The following is a 23,413-nucleotide window of genomic DNA, read 5'->3' as shown; positions in this document are numbered from 1 at the left end:
GCTAACATCGTGCTATACGTGGGGTATCCCAGATTTTAACGATTAAACTTTGTCAGCCAAACATCACTCTACGAATCTGCTCCACGCATCTTTTGTGACACTCTATAGAACACCGTCAGTTATTCGCGATCGCCTTTAGCTTCCTACAGAACGAAACACGTTCCAGCGTCGATGAACTTGACACGAGTGCAATTTGTGCAATACTGTTGCATTCTCCTGTGGGAATGCACGATCTCGGATATACCATGGTGTTTACTGTTAATTGGAATAGTTGTTGCAAGTCGGAGAAGCGATTGCTCGATGGACGCCGATGTAGCAGCAGGTTGCAGTCCTGTCTAGTCGATCTAACGCGGTTAGCCCCAAGGTAATAATTGCGGCTAGAGCATTGCCTTGTAATCAAATTGGGTCGCCCCAGATCCCGTACCTCTCTCCAACTCCAATTATCGCTATTCGCCGTTGCGTTACCTGTTAAGATGATTGCCATGTGCGTATCTTACGTAATTCCGGCGAGCGTAATTCGCAAAACGGAACCGTTCGAACACCGGGCCACCGACGAAGCCGAGCACAGTCAGGATAAAAGGAAAATTGAACCGTTATCGCGGTATTCCGCATGAAATATGGAGGGTCCAGTAGAGCCGGAGCGCGGGTAATAAATGATCTTGAACGCCAGGTGTTTGCTAAGGTAGTAATCGAGTCAAATGCTTAGCGGTAATTTGTCGTCGTGCTGTTTTAACAACAGCCAGAACAAGACGGCCGATTGTAATTCTCTGCGACGACATCGTTTTATCTTCCAAAATATTCGTATCTCTTCGTAAGTAACGTATATACGATGGTTTCGTACAAAACGTGTTAATAAGATTGTTAACGTTTGAGAAAATTCATCTCTTTATAAATACAATTAATGCTAAGTTCATCAGGCTTGGTCAAATGACCGGTTTCAATATTTCATCGAAAATTGTAAACTCTTGTATTAACAAAAATTAACAAAAATCGACTAGTCAGATAATATAAGAATTTACATAAAGTTAGACGAACGAAAGAAGCAACAAAGAATGTACAACTTTAATGAGATTTTGAAACCAGCCATTCTATCGGTAAATATTGGACGTTGAATATCTTGGCACATTTTTGTATGTTTAAATTCCTCGGAAACGCATAGTGTATAGTTTGACGAAAATTGATTCATTGTCAGATGAAAATAGTTAGGAAAACAATGTTCGTAGCATCTTCCGCAACTTTTCAACTTGTGGGGTTGATTAAGATGCGTCGTCTGAGTGGCTCGAACATTTTGTATGTTTAAATTCCTCAGAAACGCATAGTGTATAGTTTAACGAGAATTGATTCATTGCCAGATGAAAATAGTTAGGAAAACAGTGTTCGTAGCATCTTGCGCAACTTTTCAACTTATGAGGTTGATCAAGATGCGTCGAACATTTTGTATGTTTAAATTCCTCAGAAACGCATAGTGTATAGTTTGACGAGAATTGATTCATTGCCAGATGAAAATAGTTAGGAAAACAGTGTTCGTAGCATCTTGCGCAACTTTTCAACTTACGGGGTTGATCAAGATGCGTCGTCTGAATGGCTCGAACATCGTGTAATATAGAGATTTAGCTCTATCGCGTTCTAATATCAATGAAATTTCGGATTTTTTACGCGCCATTGCACCCAACTAGCGATTCTGCAAATGCTATTGTCGGTGATTCTCGGCAAGGAAAATATTCAAGCAGTTCGAAAGGGATAAGTCGCGGAAGAAGGAGGCCGCAGTCGATTGCACACGGCTATTTATAACGAATCGATACGAGCCGTCGGCTGTCGCGTTCTTCACGTGCTCGGTGCTCGCACGTGCAAAACGACGTCGAGGCTCGAGCAACCTCGTTCATTTCACACGGATACGATAAAAAGGGGAGCCCGTGAATTGCAGGTTGCCAGGACACGATTCGCGCGTTATGATGAACGCCAGAATTTACTCGGATGCAACGGCATTACTACGTAGTCCGAGCTGATTATACATTCTAGGCGAATGGTAGGTGACTGGGACCGATCCGCGTTGAATCTCGCGAGATAATCGCTTCTGTTCGTGCCAGCTATAAGTTAGGGCGTTAATTGGACGATGCATGGATTTGTCGTGCGCGAGATTAACGAGCTGGGCGTGCGTGAGTCGCGATTTATCCTCGCGGACAGCCAGCCCTCGAGAAATATCGTTTTTCTGGAGATTTAATTTTCCATCGAGCGGCCGTCCCAACGAGAATCATTCAAATTGATAGCCAGAAATTATTCCCGTTGCGTCGAAAGATGGACGCGATCGCGTTCCAGAGAGACGCGCATTTTGCAAAATTGTATCATTACGTTTGCATATAACAGCGACGAAAGAAGGATGACGTGTAATATTCATCTATCCACTTTTCTCTGTCGTTCATTTGCATCCCTGAGGACGAGTCGGCATCGGCGCTCACGGTGTTTCAGTTTACGCGAATGCACCGTGACAACGAATGAAATTGAGGATCGCTGAAAGGACGATAAATCGTTTGACGACCAACCGGTCGGGAAAGGAGGCCAAAATGTTCGTCGCTATGGTGTTGCACAAGCACAATAAGCACAACAATGGAAACAACTCGAATCATCATTCGAGCAACAACAATTCAACCCGCACGACCAATAATATCAACAACAACCACATCAACAATAACGTCACCAATCTGAATGAGACGCTCAACACGAGGGCGGTAAGTCTTGAAAATGTAAAATATTTTCCAAGTAGCCAACGATGTATGTTATTTCGGTATTTTTCGTCGTGTCGAAATGCATCGCGAATGGTAAATTAATTGCACAATTTAGCGAGAACAAACGCGTTAACGTTGCACATTTTCTGTTTTATCAAGTTCCTTTTGCAATTCCGTGTATATGGTACCGCGTGAGACGGTTGTGCAATCCCGCGCGATCATTAGGCAGTAAAAGCAGGGAACGAGTTTTGTTCGAAATAGTTTGATATACAAATCTCGCGCATACACCTGTTGCTTTCTGCATGAAACGAAACCTGTTCGATTAATCGAAGTGACAGTAATCTTGCCGAACAGTTACGATAAAGCGTGCACCTGAGGGGAACAGCATCGAAACCGGTAATACTTGAAATCGTGTTAAAATCCATTATTCGACATCGAGAACGTAAAACGAATTTTTCACTGTGTTACGTCTACAGCCGTGTCCGATCGATTATGAACGTTTCGAGTAGCAAACACGATTTTCCTCTTAACATTCTCCAACTTTTCCATCGATGATCGCAGTTGTTGCACGATCGCTCGAAAAAGGTAGACATTTTCTTATTTCTTACAAAACGTAATTCCAATCGACAAAATTTCATCGAAATTTTGTTCATATTTACGTGCGATTTTAGCCAACCTTTCGTCACGCTAATCGCCTGCCTTTTCCTTTTGCAACGTTCTTCGAAAGAACAAGAAAGGAGACACTTTAGATATAAGTTTGCAGGGAAAAACGCGGTCTCTTTTTGGCACCGTTCAGAAAGATTTGTATCAATCGCCGACCAGAAAGGCTGCTACGCTCCTCTTCGCATGGCTGAAGTCGTCGAGGAAAGAAAAATTTTTCCGCTCGATGGGAAATCGCGTTTGCGATGCAAAGGGAAGTTATCTTCGTCGGTGCAGAAACCGCATGAAAGCGCGACGATTTCGCTGACAGAGGCGCTGGGCGCCTTGCCACGCAGTCGTTACCGTCTCTTCTAAATTTATTTTATCTTTTCGTTTTCATCTTGTTCGCCATGCACCAGCCTCCCTTTTCGCTACTATTTTCTATCAGATCTTCCCGATTCTCCTTTTTATTTCACATTACGCTACGTTTAACGCTAACTTTAGCAGACGCGGCTAAACGACCGGTTCCAAACTTTAGTTTAAAATTGTACATTCCTTGTTATTTCTTTTGTTCATTTAACCTTATCTAATTTCTCATATTATCTGACTAATCGATTTCTCAATTTTTGTTGGTATAAAAATTTACATATTTACAGTTGCACTAACAAAAGAAATAACAACGAATGTACACTTTTATGTACAATTTTTGACCTCGTAAACTCAGTGTTAATTCCAACATATAACTAGCAACAGAATTTGAACAAGAAGAAAACTTTAACGATTCCAAAATTACCTTCTCATTTGATCTTCGTGGCAAACGTGTATCTTTCCCTCGCTTGAAATTAAAAAAGAAAATCGCTATAATATTCAAACGTAGATACGTTACATACACGCAGCATGATATTAAAACATGGACAACTTATCAACTATTCTTATATCGTTACGTCTTGGTTTCTCCCAAGGTCCAAGTGTTAACGCGCGTTATCTCTCGCAGCAAGCCCGATGAATTTCATTTGCCTGGTTCGCTGGCACGGGCCGCAACGTTCCAATTTCAATTTTCGCGTGTGTATTCAGGTTAGATACATCGACGAATAGATGGACGAGAATCACGACCCTCTCCGCGTGTTTGAAATTGAAATGGGTCAACATTGGTCGAACAACCAGATGGATAGGTCAATCGTATCATTTTCACGGTTCCGTATAGCAACGTTAACGTTATTGTTTCGTTAAAAAAAGAAAGAAAGAAAAAAAAGATAAACCGCGACGATCGTTTTCACTGGAATTATCGAGCGTGCATGGGTCATTGGCTCGGACGTATACCTCTCCGATTGTCAGACTGTGTGGAGGATTTTTACGAGCGAAACGGCGATTGCGCGACAATGTAGTGCATTTACCGCAGCCTTTAACAACCCTGTGATTCCATTAGAATCGTTGATTTATGTTCGACCGATAATGCGCGAACGGCTGTCTGGACGTCTCTTTCTTCGACGAATCGTTTAATTCTTTTCTTTCTTATTCTTGCATTTTTCTTTTTCTCCCCCTTTAAAATACTTGTACGTAGAAGGATCGTCGATACTCTATATTCCTAGAATGGTATCAGAAAATGGCTATCACGTGCTGCTACTTCATTCGCGATCCAATTTCGCTTCAATTTCTGCCGCGAATTGACTAGACGGTCCATCGATATTCGTTCCGCGGCAGAGGCATGTCTTTTTACTCTAAAACTTGCTCGATTGTTTTTCATCTCTCTGCGTGTTTGAATATTTCTTCTCCCCTCTAGCTCGTCCCCTCTCTTTCTTTTTTTTTCCCCTGTCCTTCTGTCATCCCTACCAAGTAATTTCCCTGTGGCACGATTTGCATCCTGTTTGCTGGCAGGCGGTCGGTTTATTTTTCGACGACGAAAGGGTGGAGGACTACGAATAACTTAATTGCATCTATCGGGGCTCCGTCTCGGTTCCGGTCGCCGCTTCAAGAGGTTTGCATGCAAATGAACCGGCGAGATTAAGTCCTTTGTGTTATTCGGCTCTGATAACGAACGTGTTAAAGGACTCGCCCGAAACGCTATAAATTAACAACTAGATTAAACTGTCCATCGCCGAAGTCTCCGTGTCTTGTCGCCACGCGGCTTTGCATTCCAAAGGATGTGCTTTGAAACACACGCGGCACGGTTGCGATGGGTAACTGCGATTTATTGTTTATTCTAAAACCTTTAATTGAAAGAGGAACATCGATGAAAGGTACGCAATTATCGGTGTAAAATCGTATACCGAAGACCTCTAGGTCCCTAACTTTCTAATCCATCGAACAAATTATGTAATCAAAATTACATTAGGTTGTTGAGAAAAGTCGTAGCGAAAGTTAAGAAAGATTCGGATAAAATTGGACTATTTCTCATCTGTAACTTCACCGGTCTTTCTTTCAAGCTATTTCTTTTTCCAATAGCTTTCACATATTTCTATTCGGTTAAGTTTCCCAAAGACTATAATAAATAACGTTAATCATGTTACGTATATCGTGAAATCGAGAAATTTGCAACAAGACACGTTGATCACTTTGTATGTCGAAAAGATCGTACGGCGTTATCCTCCTATACAATTTTCTACGCATTGTCTCTACGTCCCAGTCTCGCGTTACGTCTAATAAGAAAAAGGGCTTTAATTATAATGGATTGTTATGCCTCGGAGAACGAGCAGTTCCTCAATTAGACCTTTATTTTCGAGATAATCAAGAACCGCACGCGCAGGTTATCCTTACGCGTTAAAGTAAATCTGTTCGTTAACGTTGGTAAACACGGCCAGTAATGAAGCTGCAGGATTAAGCACTCGATCGCTCGTTATAACGAACGTGTTAAATGACTGCCTTGAATTGCTATAAATCGCCTACTGGATGAAGCTATGTATCATGCAGCGGGACGCGTACCCGTATCATTCGCAGCCTTCAATCGCGATCGAAATCTCCGCGATAAATCAGTCCGAATGATATAGAATCCGGATCGAGGTTTTCACGCTACGTTAGAAACAAAGGGCCCATCGCTCGTTTGCCAATAAAATTCCCTCCGATTTCCAAGTAAATCGTATATTCTCTTTAACGTTGAAATTGCTGGTTTAATAGAGGTGGCAGGGGTGGCGATTGTTTATTGCATTTCCTCTATCGAAAGTGTCGGGAAGAAGAGGCGTACGACAGAGGGGAGAACATTAAACGCGTCCAACCGAGGGTAAAAGTGTTGCTGCGTGGCGAAGAACAAAGGCAGTTAAATAGATCGAGGAGAAGTGGATTAACGCTTCTTTTCGTTAAAACACACCCTTCTAGGTATCGAACTCTCGACCCTTTCGCGTTCTTCAGCTTCCATCTGATTAGAAGTTAGTCGATACGCAAATTGCTCCAGGAACAGTCGAATCCGATTTTCAGCATGCTTCTTTATTTTTATTCTCGTCACGATTACATCGAATATTTTCTCTTTACTTCTATCAGTGTAGAGAAGAACGTGTACCATTCGCTATGAACACATTTGGTACGTAGTTTAACTTTTAGACGTATGATTAATTTGTCTGCAACGGTGTACGAAGTTGTTCTATTGAAACAGAGAGAAGAAAGTGAAAGTTCGTGATGGTACATGGCACAATATATATTGTGCTAATACAATGATAATAATAGAAAGAGCGAATAGTAACAATAAACTAAAATCGTACGTAATTAAAGAGAAGACACTTAACACGGAACAAATACCTCAAACCGATTTATTACGATACACGAATATTAGTAACACGTAAAGTTGATGAAAACTGAGTCGTTGACAAATCCAACTAATAACCAGGCTGCGGATGTTTATGCGTGTACGAGAAATTTGCAACTGCGAAAATTTACAGAACGCGAGTAATATGAAAAAACGTATCGGATATAAAAGCTACAGCAGACTATTTTCAATGTTTAGTAGGTGAGACAATTTTTAGTTAATAATACGTTTTCAATACGCTTGATAAAAAATATAAATTTGCACAAACGTGCGCGATCTGGTTAAAACATATCGAAAAAGAAGCAGAGTAAGGGAAAAACATTTTCCACCTGTTCACTTATCTACGACAAAGTTCCCTCAAATTTGTTAACACTCCCCTTATTAGAAGTTCGATCGAGTACAGATACGAAGAACATCAAAACGTTGATACGTTTAATTAACGCCGACCACTCGAGACGTCCCTATTATCCGAAAATTCACCCTCATCGTCGTTCCATGGGGGTTACACGGGTATTCTCGTGTCGGGAGCAACCCCGGCTGACAGCGTTGGTTGGTTACGTTGCCTAGAACGTGCTTGGACAATCAGTGGACAGAATTCGGTCGTAATCAACACGATTACACTGGCCACCCACTTAACTCCCAGCAAATGTCGTTAATTCTCGGCAAATTAACCGTTCCGCTTTCATAAACGGAAAATCGAAATATTACGAGGTAAAGGAAAACACCATAATGAACGCGAGGGAACCGAGAACGATTATCGATGCACGATGAATATTTGACGAGCGATTTCGAGGCAGATTTTGACGCCCCTCCGTTGTTTACCGAAATTCTTCGATGCCAATTCCTCCTCTGATTCGTTTGGTCATTAACTGCTGGGAAATGAAGGATTTCGCAAACAGAATAGAATCGAGCGCAACACGTCGAAGCATTGGGAAACTAGTTGGGCAGTTGGAAAATCCACTTCTCTCTGTCCCTGATGCATATTCGCGTTCTTCTTTTGCCACCGATGTTTAATCGGCCGGCATACGGACAATTTTAGCCTATGATCGACCCCGCGATCGATCTGGTTGAGACAAAGGGCGTGCAATTTTTGCGTTTCAACGACGCGGGACAGCTAAACGAAGGGTTTTCGTTAAAAGCCTGCCAGCCAGAGAGGTTCGATCGATGAACGTTAAACCGCGTCCACACGGAGCACGTTCCTTCATGAGAAATTAAATTAAAATTGTTGGTGGAGATGCGTTTCTGAAAAGCGAAGGATACGATTGCAATTTGCAATAATAACGGTGCAAAATTGCTAAAAGACCGTGCTTCGGGGGTCGAACGATCCGGTGTACCGTGCAATTACGATTCTCTTGTGGAGAATCATCGGAATGTACCTGGTGTCCCGTACGGAACCTGGATGTAGCGAACACGAACGATCGATCGACCGACTTTGTAATCGCTGGAAGGAAGAATTTAATTACACCGTATAAGGTGGCGCTTAAGTACAAGCGAAGGAACGAGCGTGGCGACGACGAAATGAGAAAGGAAAGAGGATACCGTGTAACGGGATAAGTGCCAGTGTCAGGAGTTGTGTAATCGTCCGCATGAGAAAGGTCGGTGGTAGCGAACGGTGGAATCGTTGCTCCGTAAACGATGGATGCGCCGCGGAAATTCCGATGTTCCTCGCAAAACGCGCCGCGTCGACCAGATTTCAGCGATGTTCGGCTCGACGATCGAATCATTCGCTCGTGGTACGCGTAGTTTTTCCCCTGTTGGCTTCGAGCGGGCAAATAGCGACCATAGTTAGGATAAACGCGATGTTTTTTGCGCTTCTCGCCTGCACCGCTCTTTATAAAGTTATTTTTTACGCAACCCTGTTTGACGTTTATTTTTTGTTGCCACGTGGTTTCGAAATAACGGCAGATTTGTGGGACGCTGCACCGGTATTTAGTTTCCAAGCTCTCGTGTTCGTCGTTGACGCTCCGTTTCTACTGCACGGCTCGGTTGACCACACGATGCTTTAAAATAACTGTTTTTTGTCATAAGCTCGATATAGCTGGTTAGATGGTTCGCTTCAATATAGTTAGAAGACTGTTTAATATTGTAATATAATATTATTTGAAAATTGTTGGGAGATTAATATTATTTCGAAGAAGTTTGCTTCGATATAGTTAGAAGACTGCTCAATATTCTAATATAATATTATTCGAAGATTATTGGAAGATTAATATTATTTTGAAGAAGGCAAATTTTTAAAGCATACTTTTCTTATCTAATATATGCACAGACTATTTATGGATCATACAAAGGATGATTCTTCGTGCAACGATAAATACGTACGTTGCATTGAGTAATCGGTTCGTTCACTGCTGTATACGTTTGCAAGAGCGTTAAACAAATTCAAAGGAAACGAAGACACGCGTATCTGAACTTTTACAATGCAATAGTAGCTGGAAGAATTAAGCGATGGACGATGTTAATCTACACAGGACTCGATAACTTTTTCACGTTAAAGCAATCGTTTCAAAGTCCTGTATTATGTAGTGAGAGTTTTGAAAAATGTTTGTAATAGACGCGACTATATATTCAACAATTAGCCAGCTTCGCTTCGAAGTAGTTAGGCTATTAAACACTTACGGTGGCAGCCATTAATGCATCCCACGCGCATTTCCCCTGCGGCCACTAACAGGAAGACCCTCCCAATATAAGCAGGGGGCCAGATCGTCTAATGGTAACTATGTAACGGCCTTGCTGCCGCGGTATCTTCCGGTTACGAGTTTCCTGATGCCAGCTACGAACAGGTCCGATCGTAAAAGCTCAACTTTTGCCGTGAAAAACGTATACAGCCCCAGTCCTTTTATGATCAGTTGTTTGCACCATCCCAGGAGAAACTTACGCTTACTTTAAGGCCAATCACCTCGAGATGATAAATAATTCTTCGACATTTTGAAAGATATACTGACAGACACGTAATTTCAATGTTCTTTCTCTCTCTGGTTCGTGCGTACCTTTTCTCTCGTCTCGAATGAAAATATTAGGAGGTCGTGCGATAATTTCGTGTCTCTTTCACAGTCTTCTCGAGATATTCGTTTATTTATGGGCCATTTTACATCAAATACGATAGAAAAATAGACACGGTAAGTAATAAGAACTGATTGTGCGTTTCGAATCGAACGTTCGAAAGAAAAACATTTTAATATTACAGTCGAAATCCTATCCATATCCCGTGCCATTTATTTATCGTCGGAGAAACATACAGATAGATAGAAGGCAAAATTCGTTAGTTGATTCGTGGATACAGCCGTATTTCAACGTATCAAATTTTTATATCGTTCTGATAGAAAAGTCCTGCAAATATCCTCAAATATTCTGTGACACCCTGTACATTATAGTTTCGCCCTTTGGAAGCTCGTTGTTAACGGCGTTGGTGCCGTTTACAGAGATTACGCGATGCAGGCGTGGCTCACAGGTAATTGAATTTTTTAATGAGAGGCGTAGAAGAACGATTTAATAATCGTCGGACGACGTAAACCCTCGTTCGCGAAACGAACGTTTTTAAGCCGACGTTTCACTGTCGTGATGGCTTCCCACGTGGAAATTCCTATGCACCGTGTAATTTGCCGTTAATGTCCCGCTTTTACATATCAGCCCTGTGATATTAAGAGCGTAGTGCATCAAAGGCCGACGAAATAATAGACATTCCGTTACCTACTTTCTCAGCCGACACAACGACAGATCGCAGTGGATTCCTATGACAACAATTCCTCGGTAATTTTTCTCACAAGAACCAATTCTCTTGTATAATACAATTCGCTGCGACATAGATTCTCTCTACCATCTTGCCTTCTTTGTTCTTTTTATCTTCGAGGACACTTTTTCTCTAGTTCCATCGAGAATTTTTAATTAATTCCCTCTCGAAATTGTGTTTGACTGTAGCGCTCGAAGCTGCTGTATTTCCCCCGTATTTCCTGGGGACGTGCTCTTTCGCGGCTCTTTGCGAGAAGCACCCATCAGACTTTTTGGCATAAAACAGGGTGCTCAACGTCGACGCTGTTTTATTTCCCGACGTCGCGTCGGTTGCAGGGAGCAATGATTTTCGACCACGCCGCTATTTCACACTGCTTAACTTTAAGAAATGTCAGCGTTGTCGAGCTCTCCAGCTCCATCCAATTCCGAAGCATCGAATGCAGATGTTGGTGCGGCTGAAACTTTCTTTCAGTGGCGTACTTAACCCCCGTGAAGAGGCATTTTCGCCTACAGTTTCTCACGAAAGTGTTCAAACTTGTAGAAACTTTTATGCATATATTATGCGTGCCGCGCGAAACATTTTCAAATTTCATTGGCTCTCGTGGCACGGCTATCGTGATTATATTGGTCAAATTCGAAACAGATTCGAAAGGATCATTTTCGAAACTTATTATACGCTTCGGATGGCTGTTCGTGCCGTATAACAATTTTTTTTTTTAAATAAATAACTCCTATGTATATACATTTTCAAATTGGCTTCGAATTTGACCGATGCAATTACCACAATTGTTTTACATAACACAATGTACGCATAAAAATTAGGAAATTCACTATCATAGAAATGACGAGCGTTGGAATACTCTCACGAGCCACTCTATTCGCAACCCTTGCAGAAAAATCGAATATTCCGCCAATCCTTATCCCACGTTACAGTTCTTTCCTCCCTCTGTCAGTCATCCTGTCTACTTGCAGTCTGGTAATGCTAAAATTGGCAAACTTTCTAGAAGCTCGCACCACGAGGCAGGATTTCAACCTTATTCTTATTCCATCCCCGAAGCGCTTGTCATCAAGTATTTACTAACGATCGCATCCCCTCCGATCTATTATTTATGAGCTGGTCAAACGACACGAGAAATCGAAGCCCGGTCTCTTTCGGATGATAAACTCGAAATGGGACTCGGCAAGGTAGATTTCATCTGGCCGCCTGTGGATATAAATCTCGTTTGCTAGAAATACGCCCTAAATCGTGGCTTGACTCGCGTAAGATTGAGGCTTCACGTGCCTCATAAATATACTCACCGGTCGAAGAACCGGAAAGCAAGCAAATCTCTGGATTGTTGTGTATAAAAATTCCTCGAATATTTTATAGCGTTTGTCGGTCAATTTGCGACCATTGATTTAAATGTTACAGACGCTAAATGACATAATCAAAGGGTCCGTCTGAAAGTTATTCTCGTCGATTTTTATCTCTTTCGATAGATTCGATCTTTCTGTGTGACTATCGTACGTATAATTTATAATTATGAGGAAGAATTACGCCTGATTAAATACGATATTTTGAAAATACATTAAATTAGAGATGTTTTTTGAAATTTAATGTCGAAATAGGGAGGCTTGGAAAAATTCAGCCAAAGTGGATTTCATTACACGAGCCACTCTTTTGCCTGATTATCATTATTATCAAGCACTTGGGGAATTAATCAAGCGCAGAACCGTAAACATAATGGAAAATTACAACGTGATTGCGCGAATGACCGAAATTTTCGTGATTGCAATACGCTCAAACGATCGGTGTTTATCGTCTAACGTAAATAGCGTATCTGCGCTGACAATTGCCAAGCATCGTTTAACGTGTAAATTATAGCGAATTACTAGCTTCCGAAGTTTGATTACTGCTGTATAGTATTTGCCGAACTTGTCAGCGTGCCGGACATTCCCAGAGACGGTTCCCGATGTCGTCTGTTTCGCGTAGAGTAAATTCATATCATCGTTTTGCAAATTGAACGTGATCGTAACGTTATTTTATTATCGAATAAAGTAAATCACGCGTTGCTTCGTCTCTTGATGAACTAGATGGCGGTAGATTATATAAACCTTTTTGTCACTGCAGATTTTTTTTTTTTTTTTTTTTTTTACAAAGAGATCTTTCTTTGCATCGGACTGTGTATGAAAGATGAAACCGAAAGATAAATTCTGATTGTTTTCACTTGAAAAAGAATGGTCAATATTCTCCGAACATTGGCAAACAACCGTGCAAAAAAAGATTGATACGAGAAATTGTATGATTTCTGTGGAAAAAATTTGATTAAAGAAAAAAAAATACCTTTTCAATAGACTGCTCGCAGTATGTCGGTATATTCCCATAACATGAAAAAGAGGAAGACAAATAACGAGAGAGGTCGTATGGTGCACTCAAATAAATGAAAAGTCGTGTTCACCGCGCGTATCGTTATTGCTTAGCAAGGCAAGTTTCCGAGGTTCTAGTACGGCACTTTTTTAAAAGTAGTGTCGCGCATGCTTGTTATATACAATCGTCTTCCCACCTAAGATAGATGTATCTTGGAAACTTGGCAATGTCTGCGAAGATTCTAGTACGACGCAGCAGAGAAACTTGCTCGTAAGAAACACGCGAAGTTTCCTTTGCTCGACGAGTCTGCGAACTTCCGCGGAAATTTCATTTATCTTCGTTTGCGAACGCGATATCGAACGTTCGATTTCGGAAGCATCGTCGTCGACTCTGGCCTGCATTACACGCACTGTCCCAGCCACGTCAAATGTCAGAGCGGCATTCGAAAGGGAAACGCGCTCTTTAATGCCAACTGCTTTCAGCACGCTCTCGCTTTAGCTCTTTACGGTCCTCCGTTGTGTCGAGCTAAACTCGACGATCTACGATTCCTCACAATTCTAAATCCTTCCATAAGTTACTAGTTGCCAACATTAAAGAATAACCTTCAACAACAAGTTTGCTAATAGAACAAGTTGAACTTTATATTTTATAAATTATCTCGGTATGTTATTTAACAGCAAAACGTACGAAACCGTAAAAAAAGAAGTCTGTATAATCTGGAATTTCTAGCTCAGATATTTATTAGTATCATTAGTATAATAAATTATCATGGATTCAGGTTTCGAAAGTAACTTATTAAGTATGAACCAGTTAAAACGAAACGTCAAGCGCTCTATGGACAGAGCAATGGAAAAAACCTTTTCACGCTTATCGTGTCTACGAAATACCGTAGCGATCGTTATCACAGGTTGCTGGAATATCGCAGAAACCTGGTAATTTCTGGAAATCGGTTGTTGCGTCAAGTTGAAGGATAGGAAATTAAATCATCGAGCAAAGTAAAACGTGTGGGCATATCAAAGGAGACGACGTGAAATATAATTTAGGACATAGCCGATCGACGAGACTTATCGACGCTGACAATCCGAGTCTTTATCCAATGGGTAATCGACATGGAAAATTTCATCATCCGAGAACGAGGAGAATCGTGACCAGTGGAGACACAATTGGGGCAAATCCTTAACGTAGTCGACCCCATGAACGTATTTCTGACACTCGATAAGACAAGTAGTATATCGATCGAGCAGCGATTATGTCACCCATGTTCTGACACGGTGCTTCGTATCGCCTCGTTCTGCTCCATCATCCGGAAAAGAATTCGTTTCCTCCTTCTTCTTCTTCTTCTGCACGCAGCACCGACCTTTGATACGTTTGGCAAATTTCTTTATACTTTGCGCGTGTTCTGCAATTGAAACTTCTCGATCTCGCGGAAGCCGTTAATTTTTGATTAATCCTCTCATAGAAATTCCACAGAATTCTTCGTGAAAGGATATTAATCGCTGTTCAACCATATTTCGTATTGCAGAGAATAGCCATATTTCAATAGCAGCGAATACATGGACTAGTTAGTAACATTTTGAGGAACGATGTTGCGTGAAAGAATTAAGTAAGCAAGTAAAGGAACGAATGTAGTAACGTTTAACCGAAATTTCGTCAAAAGGAGAAACTTCGTATTCATTTTTGAGCCGTTCGATAGTCGTTGTTTAAGTGCCGTAAAATTGAGCAGCAGAAACCGAGCGTGTTGCACTCGTACTAGGTTGTCCGAAAAGTGTTTTTCTTTCGCAAAAGTGTTTTTTTACAACAGTGCACTTTCATACAAACGTGAAACCAAGTCTGTGAAATTTCGCTGCGTTTATCTCGACAGAACAGAATAGGTCGTACGTAATTCGACAAAATAATATAAAACAAAAAACGTACCGCGTCTATTATTTCCTTATAAAACGAAAGAAACTTTTCAGACAACTTAATATAATAATATCGTTGTTCTCAGCTGTCGACGATATCTCGGTTTGACGATATCCTAAGAAATAAGTGAAAAATCTTAGGGGCTAAAAAGTAGGCAACCTCGAAGACCACAGAAATGAAACCGAATCGAATTATCTGGCAAACGTGTATCTGTGTATGTATAATATGTAACTGTAAATGCGACGACGTATATATACGATTGACTCGTGTTAGTTGCAAGCCCCTCGCCATATCTCGTCGCCTTTCACTCGGCTATACTTCGCGCCATTGTGCAGCAGCGAGTTGCGCAACGATATTTTAGTTCTCTTGCATTGCAAAACGAACGTGTATAAATATATACATACATGATAGTTACCGTTACACTGCCATCTTGTCACATTTCCATCTACTTCGATGATAAACTTCGTATGTAGTTACTCCGGATGAATGACGATCTCTGAATGTCTGACGATGTCATCGATCGCGTATTTCTCTTCTCTCGTCGATCGTCGATCACGACCAAGTATTGGGTTGCTGAATAAATTCCGTGCTACTCTTACTCAACACAAGCAAGCTATCGATCCTATTTAAATATATCATTGGAAGGGAACGATCCTTTAAGTGCAAAGATAGAAGTTGAATATTGAAAAGAGCGACAAAGATACCAAATAAAGGGTGTCGTTAAAGTACGCCAGATATGACAATAAACTCGTAAGACGAGACTGATTTTTAACGTTACTCTTTTACAAGAAACAAACGGGCAAACGATCCAAGTCCTTGAAATCTCGAATGGATCAAATTAGATCTACGGACCAACGATTTTCTTCGTACTAATCGATGCAGAAATATCGTAGAATCGATATACACGCATAGGAAACGAATGAAAATCTTCGTTTATCATCTAAATCATCGTCAATCGATCGATCGATGTTCGTGTATTCCTGCAGTTATCGGAATCGTCGGGTAATCACCAAAGATCGGCATTTAATGGCAATTTCACGTAACAGCACCGAGAAACGTCGGAGATTGCACCGGTCGGTTGTCGGTCTCCATTGGCCGATCGTTCAGCATCGGTTATGAACGCGAAAGAACAGAGCCCCGTTCTCTTACACGTTGTTTTACAGCTACGTTGTAAGTCAAAGCTCGCGACTAATGAACCATTTAGCCGTGAAGCAGCACCGCTACGATGGAAAGTCGAAGCTCGTCGATTCACGATGCTCGTGTCTTATTCAGAACGACCATAAAACCCGGGGGCTGATTTATTTGCCAACCGACCTCGCAAAAATACGTCCACGCGTCGACCGGATTTTAAATCGCATCCGTCCATACGCGCCACTATTAAAATTCATTCCGCACGGACGATACCATTAAAATTTAATAGCTGGTCGGCGCACGCGCTTCTGATTCAGCCCCTTGTGTCGAACAGCCCACTCTTTCTCTCCCCGTTGATCCCTCCTTCTGCCCCCTCACGCTTGCATCCCGATAAATCCTCCGAGAAATATGATTCTCGATTCTCTCGTGCGAAACGAACGCATTGTGAATGTACGCGTCATTGCACCGCCATTTGACGAGGCCAATATTTCTGGACAATTCGAGAATTTATTTCACCGCCGCGTTAGTAGCCTTTTAATTCTTCCAATGGACGCTGGATCATTGTTGAGCGTCAGACACGTTATTCTTCGACGATCCATGAAACGTGTACGAAAGATTATAAATCATGGTCTAAGAATCATCGTCAATAAACAATAAAATATATTTAATTGGCGAATCGGAAAACGAGTCGCAGCGTTGAGTTTTCTTTGCAATTAAGCGACGACGCGTACTGACTTTTCTACAGATACGCTTTCCTTTTTTTATAAATTTGCATTGCGCTGATGCGTAAGGCTTCTTTTTCTCCTAAGAAACTTGTTTCTTGACACTTACACGGTGACGCTATTTAATTATGAATCGGTTGTTTCGACAAGCTGATAATTTTGCTTTTCGATGTAGCAAAACAGCTGGTCGGAAAGCAAATTTTGGCCGGGAATCCTTCGAGGCTGACAATCAGCTCGCGAAAATCGACGAGGCATTTTAGGCCAACCTCTCGCGAAATTCAGCTCGTCCAAGATTCGACCGTCCTAAAGCCGAAGCACCTCTTGTCTCGTTTCGTCCGTGCAGAAATTCATTTAAGTATTCCTCGACGATATCACGAGGTTCGTGCGATGATTAAAATTTATAAGGTAGCTGCCGGTTCCTTGGTAATCTGCGACGAAACGATCGATTCGCACGAGCCTTCTTTGCGATACAGCGTGATCTTAAATTAAAGTATCGAGTTTAGCGACACGCAGGGCTGCATGCAATATCTTGCCCAATGGACTGAGATTGTACGTATAATAGCTCCTTTTTTCTCAAACTTTCGTGTATTCGTTCGACAAGACGTTCAAACATATACTGTGGCTGTAAAAAGTAACGTAGTTGAAGAATACAGTGGCAGTGTACGTATATTCTCGACGAATATTATGCTTATGATCCTGAACTTCGAAATCGTCCGAGCATCGCTTGATCGTTGCGGGTATTTTTCACAGCTGGCTATCTTACTGCGCGCAACTATCTCTGTAGACGTTACCATTCTATATTAACGGTAAAAAAGAGAAATAGGCTACCAAACAATGGACTTCCTTTCGATAATAAGATTCTCGGAATACAATCTGCTACGATAAGATTGGAACTTGGAAATTTTTCTACGTTTGTTGAAGCAATCTTACGGATTACCGAATGTCCTCAAAGAAATCGTATGAAGGGAAAATTTCAAATATAAAAGCAATCGTCGAAGAAAGAAAGGAATGCCAGCAATAAAAAAGCCATAATAGATACCAAAGAATGAATTCCAATGATTAAACAGGGGGGGGGGGGAATTTCAGCGACGTCGAGGAACGGAATTCCAAGAATATAAAAAAAGGGAGAAATTCCAGTAACGTGAAAACTATCGAGGACATGGAAAGAAAAATTCTCGAAAAATTGAAGAACTTCAAGAATACGAGAAAATAATTCGAACAATGAAGGAACAATTAAGAACACCATAGAAGAACTTCCAAAGATAGTAAAAAAACGCTCGTAAAAAACAGTGGAATGATACCAAAGGAGGAATCGCAGCAATAAAAGTACGGTACAAGTTCGCCAGTAAGAAGTTGCTGCAATGAAAAAGGAAAAATAACTCCAGAAATGGAAAGCTGCAATAAACGGTATCTAACGGAAAAAGAATGTCAGCAATTGAAACAACAAGTAACACCATAAGAAGAGAAGAATAAGGAAAGGTGGCGGACAGAGGAAAAGTGAAGTTTCTACGAGTGAAAATACAACGGATGGGTTTCAAGATGCGAAATTGAAACGCGAACTACGACCAATCGCCAGTGTATATAAAATAAGAGTCGACGTTCGCGTACAATCCAGTTCACGTCGAAGCAAGCTTGTTTGGTATTCCCTTCTTTTCCCTTTGACCGCATTATCGATTCCTCGGTGCCGTTCGACTCCGCTCCGACCGATAACTTCGATAGCTTCGATTACGACCTATCGATCGCAACATCCTTCACGAGTACCGTCGTTCTGCCCGAAAAAATATTTTCACTCTCGCTGATACCATCGACGTTTATGGATCCGTAGATGAGAATTTAAGGCCAGCATATTTCGCGGAGAGCTGTGCTCGCTAAAAGATCTTTGAACAGCTTATGGAAGCCTTAGAATCGTATGGCTCGATAGTAATTCTTTTGAAACTCTGTCAATAACGAACGAATTCTGCTACAAACGATACTTGGTATTTTCAAGGATGAATCGGCCTGTCCTTGAAAGATGGTTGGAATGTTTCTGACATAAAAATTTCTCGTAGACTCGACGATAAATTGTACGATAAGTTGTTGTCAATCTTATTTGTTAAAATTATTCAGTTGATATAATGTAATATAATTATCGACTGTTAGCAAATTACATTTAAAGAAAGCAGGTATCGAAGTGGAGTACAAGGATTAAGTCAGCACTAACTCGATCATCGTGGTTTCACTTCGGAGCAGCAAAGTAACTGCAGTCGAAGCCATTCTTATTGAATCGATGGAATAACGACCAAAGCCATGAAAGTAAATGGATTTTCAATTTCTTTCGGCGCACTGCTTTCGATAATTCGCCACGATATTTGCAGTATCGATGACGCGGAAGAATATCGAAATAAAATACGTTCATCAGCGGCTCTCGGCTCTGAACGTTGCTCGAGCGTGATCTTCGAACAATAGCGCATCGAATAATGCGACTTCCTGTTATGGCGTTCGCTTCCTTTTCATCCATACACGGAAACCGAATTTAGTTTTTCCTGTTATAAACTTCGCCGATATCTCTTGATAGAAAATCGAGGGGACAGGAAATTGATACTATTCAAACGAGAAGTTACAAGCACGCGAATTGCGTATCACGCGGCGAATTGAATTAATACTCGTATAAATATGAACGATCTCGAAATACCAGTGGTTTTATTCGGAACAACTGTGAACCATAAATCAAAAGTTTTCCAAGCTCGGATTAAACTCTTCTTAAGCGTAACGCCAGATGCTCGATGGAAGGCAATCGCGTTAAATCCGACTTAATTATTCGCAGATAAGAGACAGGTTGGTACCGTTAAAGTTGTTAAAGCGTTCATTAGCATGTTCATCGTTGACTTACGTTAAAACTGGAAACACTGGATCGCACGAGAGCAGACCTTGTCACAACTTTCTATCGCCACAGACCAGATACAGAATCGACGCGACGCGCAACATCCTTTCGTGACCCACGGCGTGATTACAAGATCAAACTATAAACGCTTTGTTAAATCGCTTCTTCCATTCAATAGTTTCAGAACCAAAGAATCAACGAACCTACGTGACGTACGCTGCCGCGCACAAGATAATCCTGAGTTTCAGCCCAAAGATTGACCATCGTTCGATTCCTGTCTCGCCACTCGAAACTTACACGAACCTCGGTCGAAACAACCGAACCGATGATGGCCCAGCCAAGGATCGTGCGTAGGGCTCTGTAATCTGATACATCCCAATTGAACAAGTGAGATCCACTGCCGGTGGGAAGAACCACCGAACAGGATTACGAAGGACTAGCCCCCAACTGAACGAGTGAGATCCACTGCCCCTGGGAGGAATCACCGAACAGGATTACGAAGAATATCAAATTACAAATCCTATGCTCGTCTGAGTACCGAAGTACCGATCGGGCAGGACTGCGGATCCTCGCCTGGACTTCGCGAGTACCATCGGCGCGATAACGATTCTCGCGACTCAACGCGAACGACGAACAATCATCGCACAGTCGCCAAGACACAGGCATCCTTGTGACTTACGAATACAAGGAGTTATCAAGTGCACGTCGACCCGCACGCATCCGGAATACGCGCGAGCGAGTACGCCACAAGGTAGTTGGAGGAAACTGGGGGATCGCGAACCGATAAACCGCGAGAACAATTTGTTGTATGTGCTAAGCGAGAGGAACGAGAGAGAAGAGATTTTTGGTTTTTCTTCTAAGTCAGATAAGCGTATCGTTGTACGAGATGGGCTTCACAATGGACTTCAGCTAGGTCCTATCTTAACCGAATCTTATAATTAACACTCGACGATGCACGCATCCTACGACGGGTGTTAATAGTTTATTTATTAACTAATAACTGCGAGGGTGCAGGACAAAAGGAGGAAGTGATGTAGAAAGAAAACTAGAAAACGATGTTACGACAAAGACGGGCGTCAACAAAATAGAATACAAGATATATGAGATAAGTGAGAAATAATTAGTAGTTAAAATTCCATTAATTTGAATACAACTACATAAATACATAATATTAATAAATGTAATACTAGCGTGTGGAAGAGATAGCATAGAATGTGTAAGTGTATAAGTAGGAATAATGTAAGCCGGAGGTGATCCTGAGTTAACGGAAAGCAAGGATTGTCTATAAATGCTTAAAGCTGGTAACTGCAGTTCAGCCTAGAATTTAAATATTATAAATTAATACTTTAAATATTGTGAATTAACAGCCTAAATGTTACAAATTAATAGTTTAAACGTTATGAATTGGTAGCATCGATGTTAGAAATAGGATTGTATAGTATTGAATTGTATCGAGCCTTATGCCTGTTACAGTCTTCGCGTATATCCGCAATTTTGCAGATTTTCACAAATTCTGTAGAATTCTTTTAAAGGATTTTTGCGACCTATCCTAATATTAGAATATTAGGATATAGGATAGGATATTATATTAGGATATTAGGATTAGGATATTATTGATATAGATATCAATTTATTAATTTTCTTCGCTTAATTCCAAAGCATCCACCGTTGTTGCTCAATTATTTATTAACTATTTAAATCTGTGGACATTGAAAACTATTCCGACCGCGTCTAATGGCTAGACTTTAGATTCACCTTCCTTTTCGCTTAAAATTATTCCATAGAAAGGAGAATTTTACGTTTCTATCGTCTACAAATTTCTTATTCTACTAGAAATAAACACCACTTAATTGTAACTTTCTGCACTCTGGGTCCAGCGTAACACGGAATTCCCCTAACACAGAACGTATCTGCAGCGTTACATAATGTCCCACAATACTGACAGTAAGATAGACGTTGTCACAACTGTCTTGCCACGATATTACGAAATACACGTCCACCTCCATTGGCTACCATTAAGCAAGGATTTCGTCACTTTCTCTGCGGTTTGGAGCCACGTTTCCGATTGTTTCTCCTAATTGTAATCGTAATACCGGCTATTATCAGCCTGATCGCCGCGTAATTATTACGCCTGATGCGCTCGGATTCGCAGAAAGAAAGTAGCCGCTGGTGAAATTACCGTGCGCTATCTTGCGCGTAGTCTCGTGCATTTTAACTAGAAATAACAACGCTGGCTGCGAAAAGGCGGAGAAGGAGGCACGGTATTAACAATACGCTCATCGGTGGCACAATGAAAATCCCGGTCGAAAATACGGTGGAAAGTATCGCGAAAATCCCGCTACTTTCAGTCGTATTTTTCCGACGTTCATTTTGCACGAGCTACGTGTCGCCGTGGCTTTTTTCATGTTAAATGCCGCTGCCTTGCATCATCGCCGATTTTGCATTGCCGCCAATGATCTCCTCGTGCAACAATTTACATAGGAATCCCGGTTGCAGCGTCTTTTTTTGTCAGCTCGGTCGCTGAAGGAAGAAAAAGAGAGACGAACCGCGCGCGAGCTCGAAGGGAAAAATATTTAGCACGCGGGAAATAAACCGAGGCATCGTGCCGTAAAATTGCGTCGCCCGAGTTTCGCGAACCAACGGCTGCCCGCTTTGAACCGTAATTAAGCGTTGTTTTCTCGAACTATGTTCGCAAGGATTCCGCGCTCTTACATTGGTCGCTATTTTTTCCAGATCCAATTAATTGAACGAGCACGACGAACGTCGTTCGATTTACGTAGCTGCCACGGTCGAACAGTTTTAATTTTACTGGCGTTCCGCGTGGCTTATCTAAATTCGCGGATCTAATAGATGGAAAAAGAACAGCACGTTTCATAGTTTTAATTATTCGATAGTTTAACGCTAACCTTACCAATCCTGGTCAAACGACCAGCTTCAAAATTAAATAAAAATTGTATATTCATTGTTCTTTCGTTTGTTTATCTAACTTTATGTAAATTCTCATCTGACTAATCGATTCCTCAATTTTTGTTAGTATAAGAATTTACGTAAAGTTTTTTTACATAAATAACAATGAATGTACGATTGTAAATTAAATTTTGAAACCGGTCGTTCGACCGATAAACTATGAAAGGGTTCGATTACACGGATCACTTTCGCCAATTTTCCTCCATTTTCTTCACCTTTCTTTCGTCCTCAACATGCAAACGCTTTTCAAACGAAAGAAAGTGACTCTGAAGAAGGCGACTCGAACTCGACCTCTTTTAATTTTACGCCACCTAGCATTGATTACGAAGCTTCGTACAGAATGAAATCCGCATCGACGATCGATTACGTTCACGCTCGGTATAGCGTGCTTTCGTACGCTAGTCGGCGTGTAATTTCGTAATCATTGTCATCGTTGCAACCGGTGATCCGTAAGCTCGACCACCGATCACAACCTTTTCAAGGCTTCGAAGGAGGGGCCTGGTTCTCTTGCGTATCGCGTGTACAATTATTATCGTTTCGATCAAGGTTGCCTCGCTTATGAATATTCTACCGTTCGAATCGTCACGCCGTACATTGTACAATATCAAAATTAAAAGAAACCGGTCGCCTTTTGCGTCACTAAGAGACTAGAAACTACGA

The 23,413-nt window shown here is 41.4% G+C and overlaps 1 protein-coding gene across 3 annotated transcripts in view; it reads left to right on the top strand.

Annotated features, from left to right (window-relative positions):
• The window catches only part of LOC117231598 (serine/threonine-protein kinase 25), a 114,223-nt gene that overhangs the window by 47,106 nt on the left and 43,704 nt on the right, over nucleotides 1-23,413 (top strand). For 2 of the 3 annotated variants that reach the window (XM_033490186.1, XM_033490185.1), the window contains exon 2: nucleotides 2,467-2,726. The exons of the other annotated variant lie outside the window; for it this stretch is intronic. In XM_033490186.1, coding sequence (XP_033346077.1) covers nucleotides 2,493-2,726 — 234 coding nt within the window. In that variant the 5' untranslated portion in view covers nucleotides 2,467-2,492. The remainder of the gene's footprint in view (nucleotides 1-2,466; nucleotides 2,727-23,413) is intronic. 3 annotated transcript variants of the gene reach the window in all.

Source organism: Bombus vosnesenskii, unplaced genomic scaffold (genome assembly GCF_011952255.1).
Source record: "Bombus vosnesenskii isolate JDL3184/JDL3185 unplaced genomic scaffold, Bvos_JDL3184-5_v1.1 scf7180000013273, whole genome shotgun sequence".
Taxonomy (NCBI): domain Eukaryota; kingdom Metazoa; phylum Arthropoda; class Insecta; order Hymenoptera; family Apidae; genus Bombus; species Bombus vosnesenskii.
The sequence above is the reverse complement of the archived record's forward strand: the minus strand, read 5'-3'. Positions and strand labels throughout refer to the sequence as shown.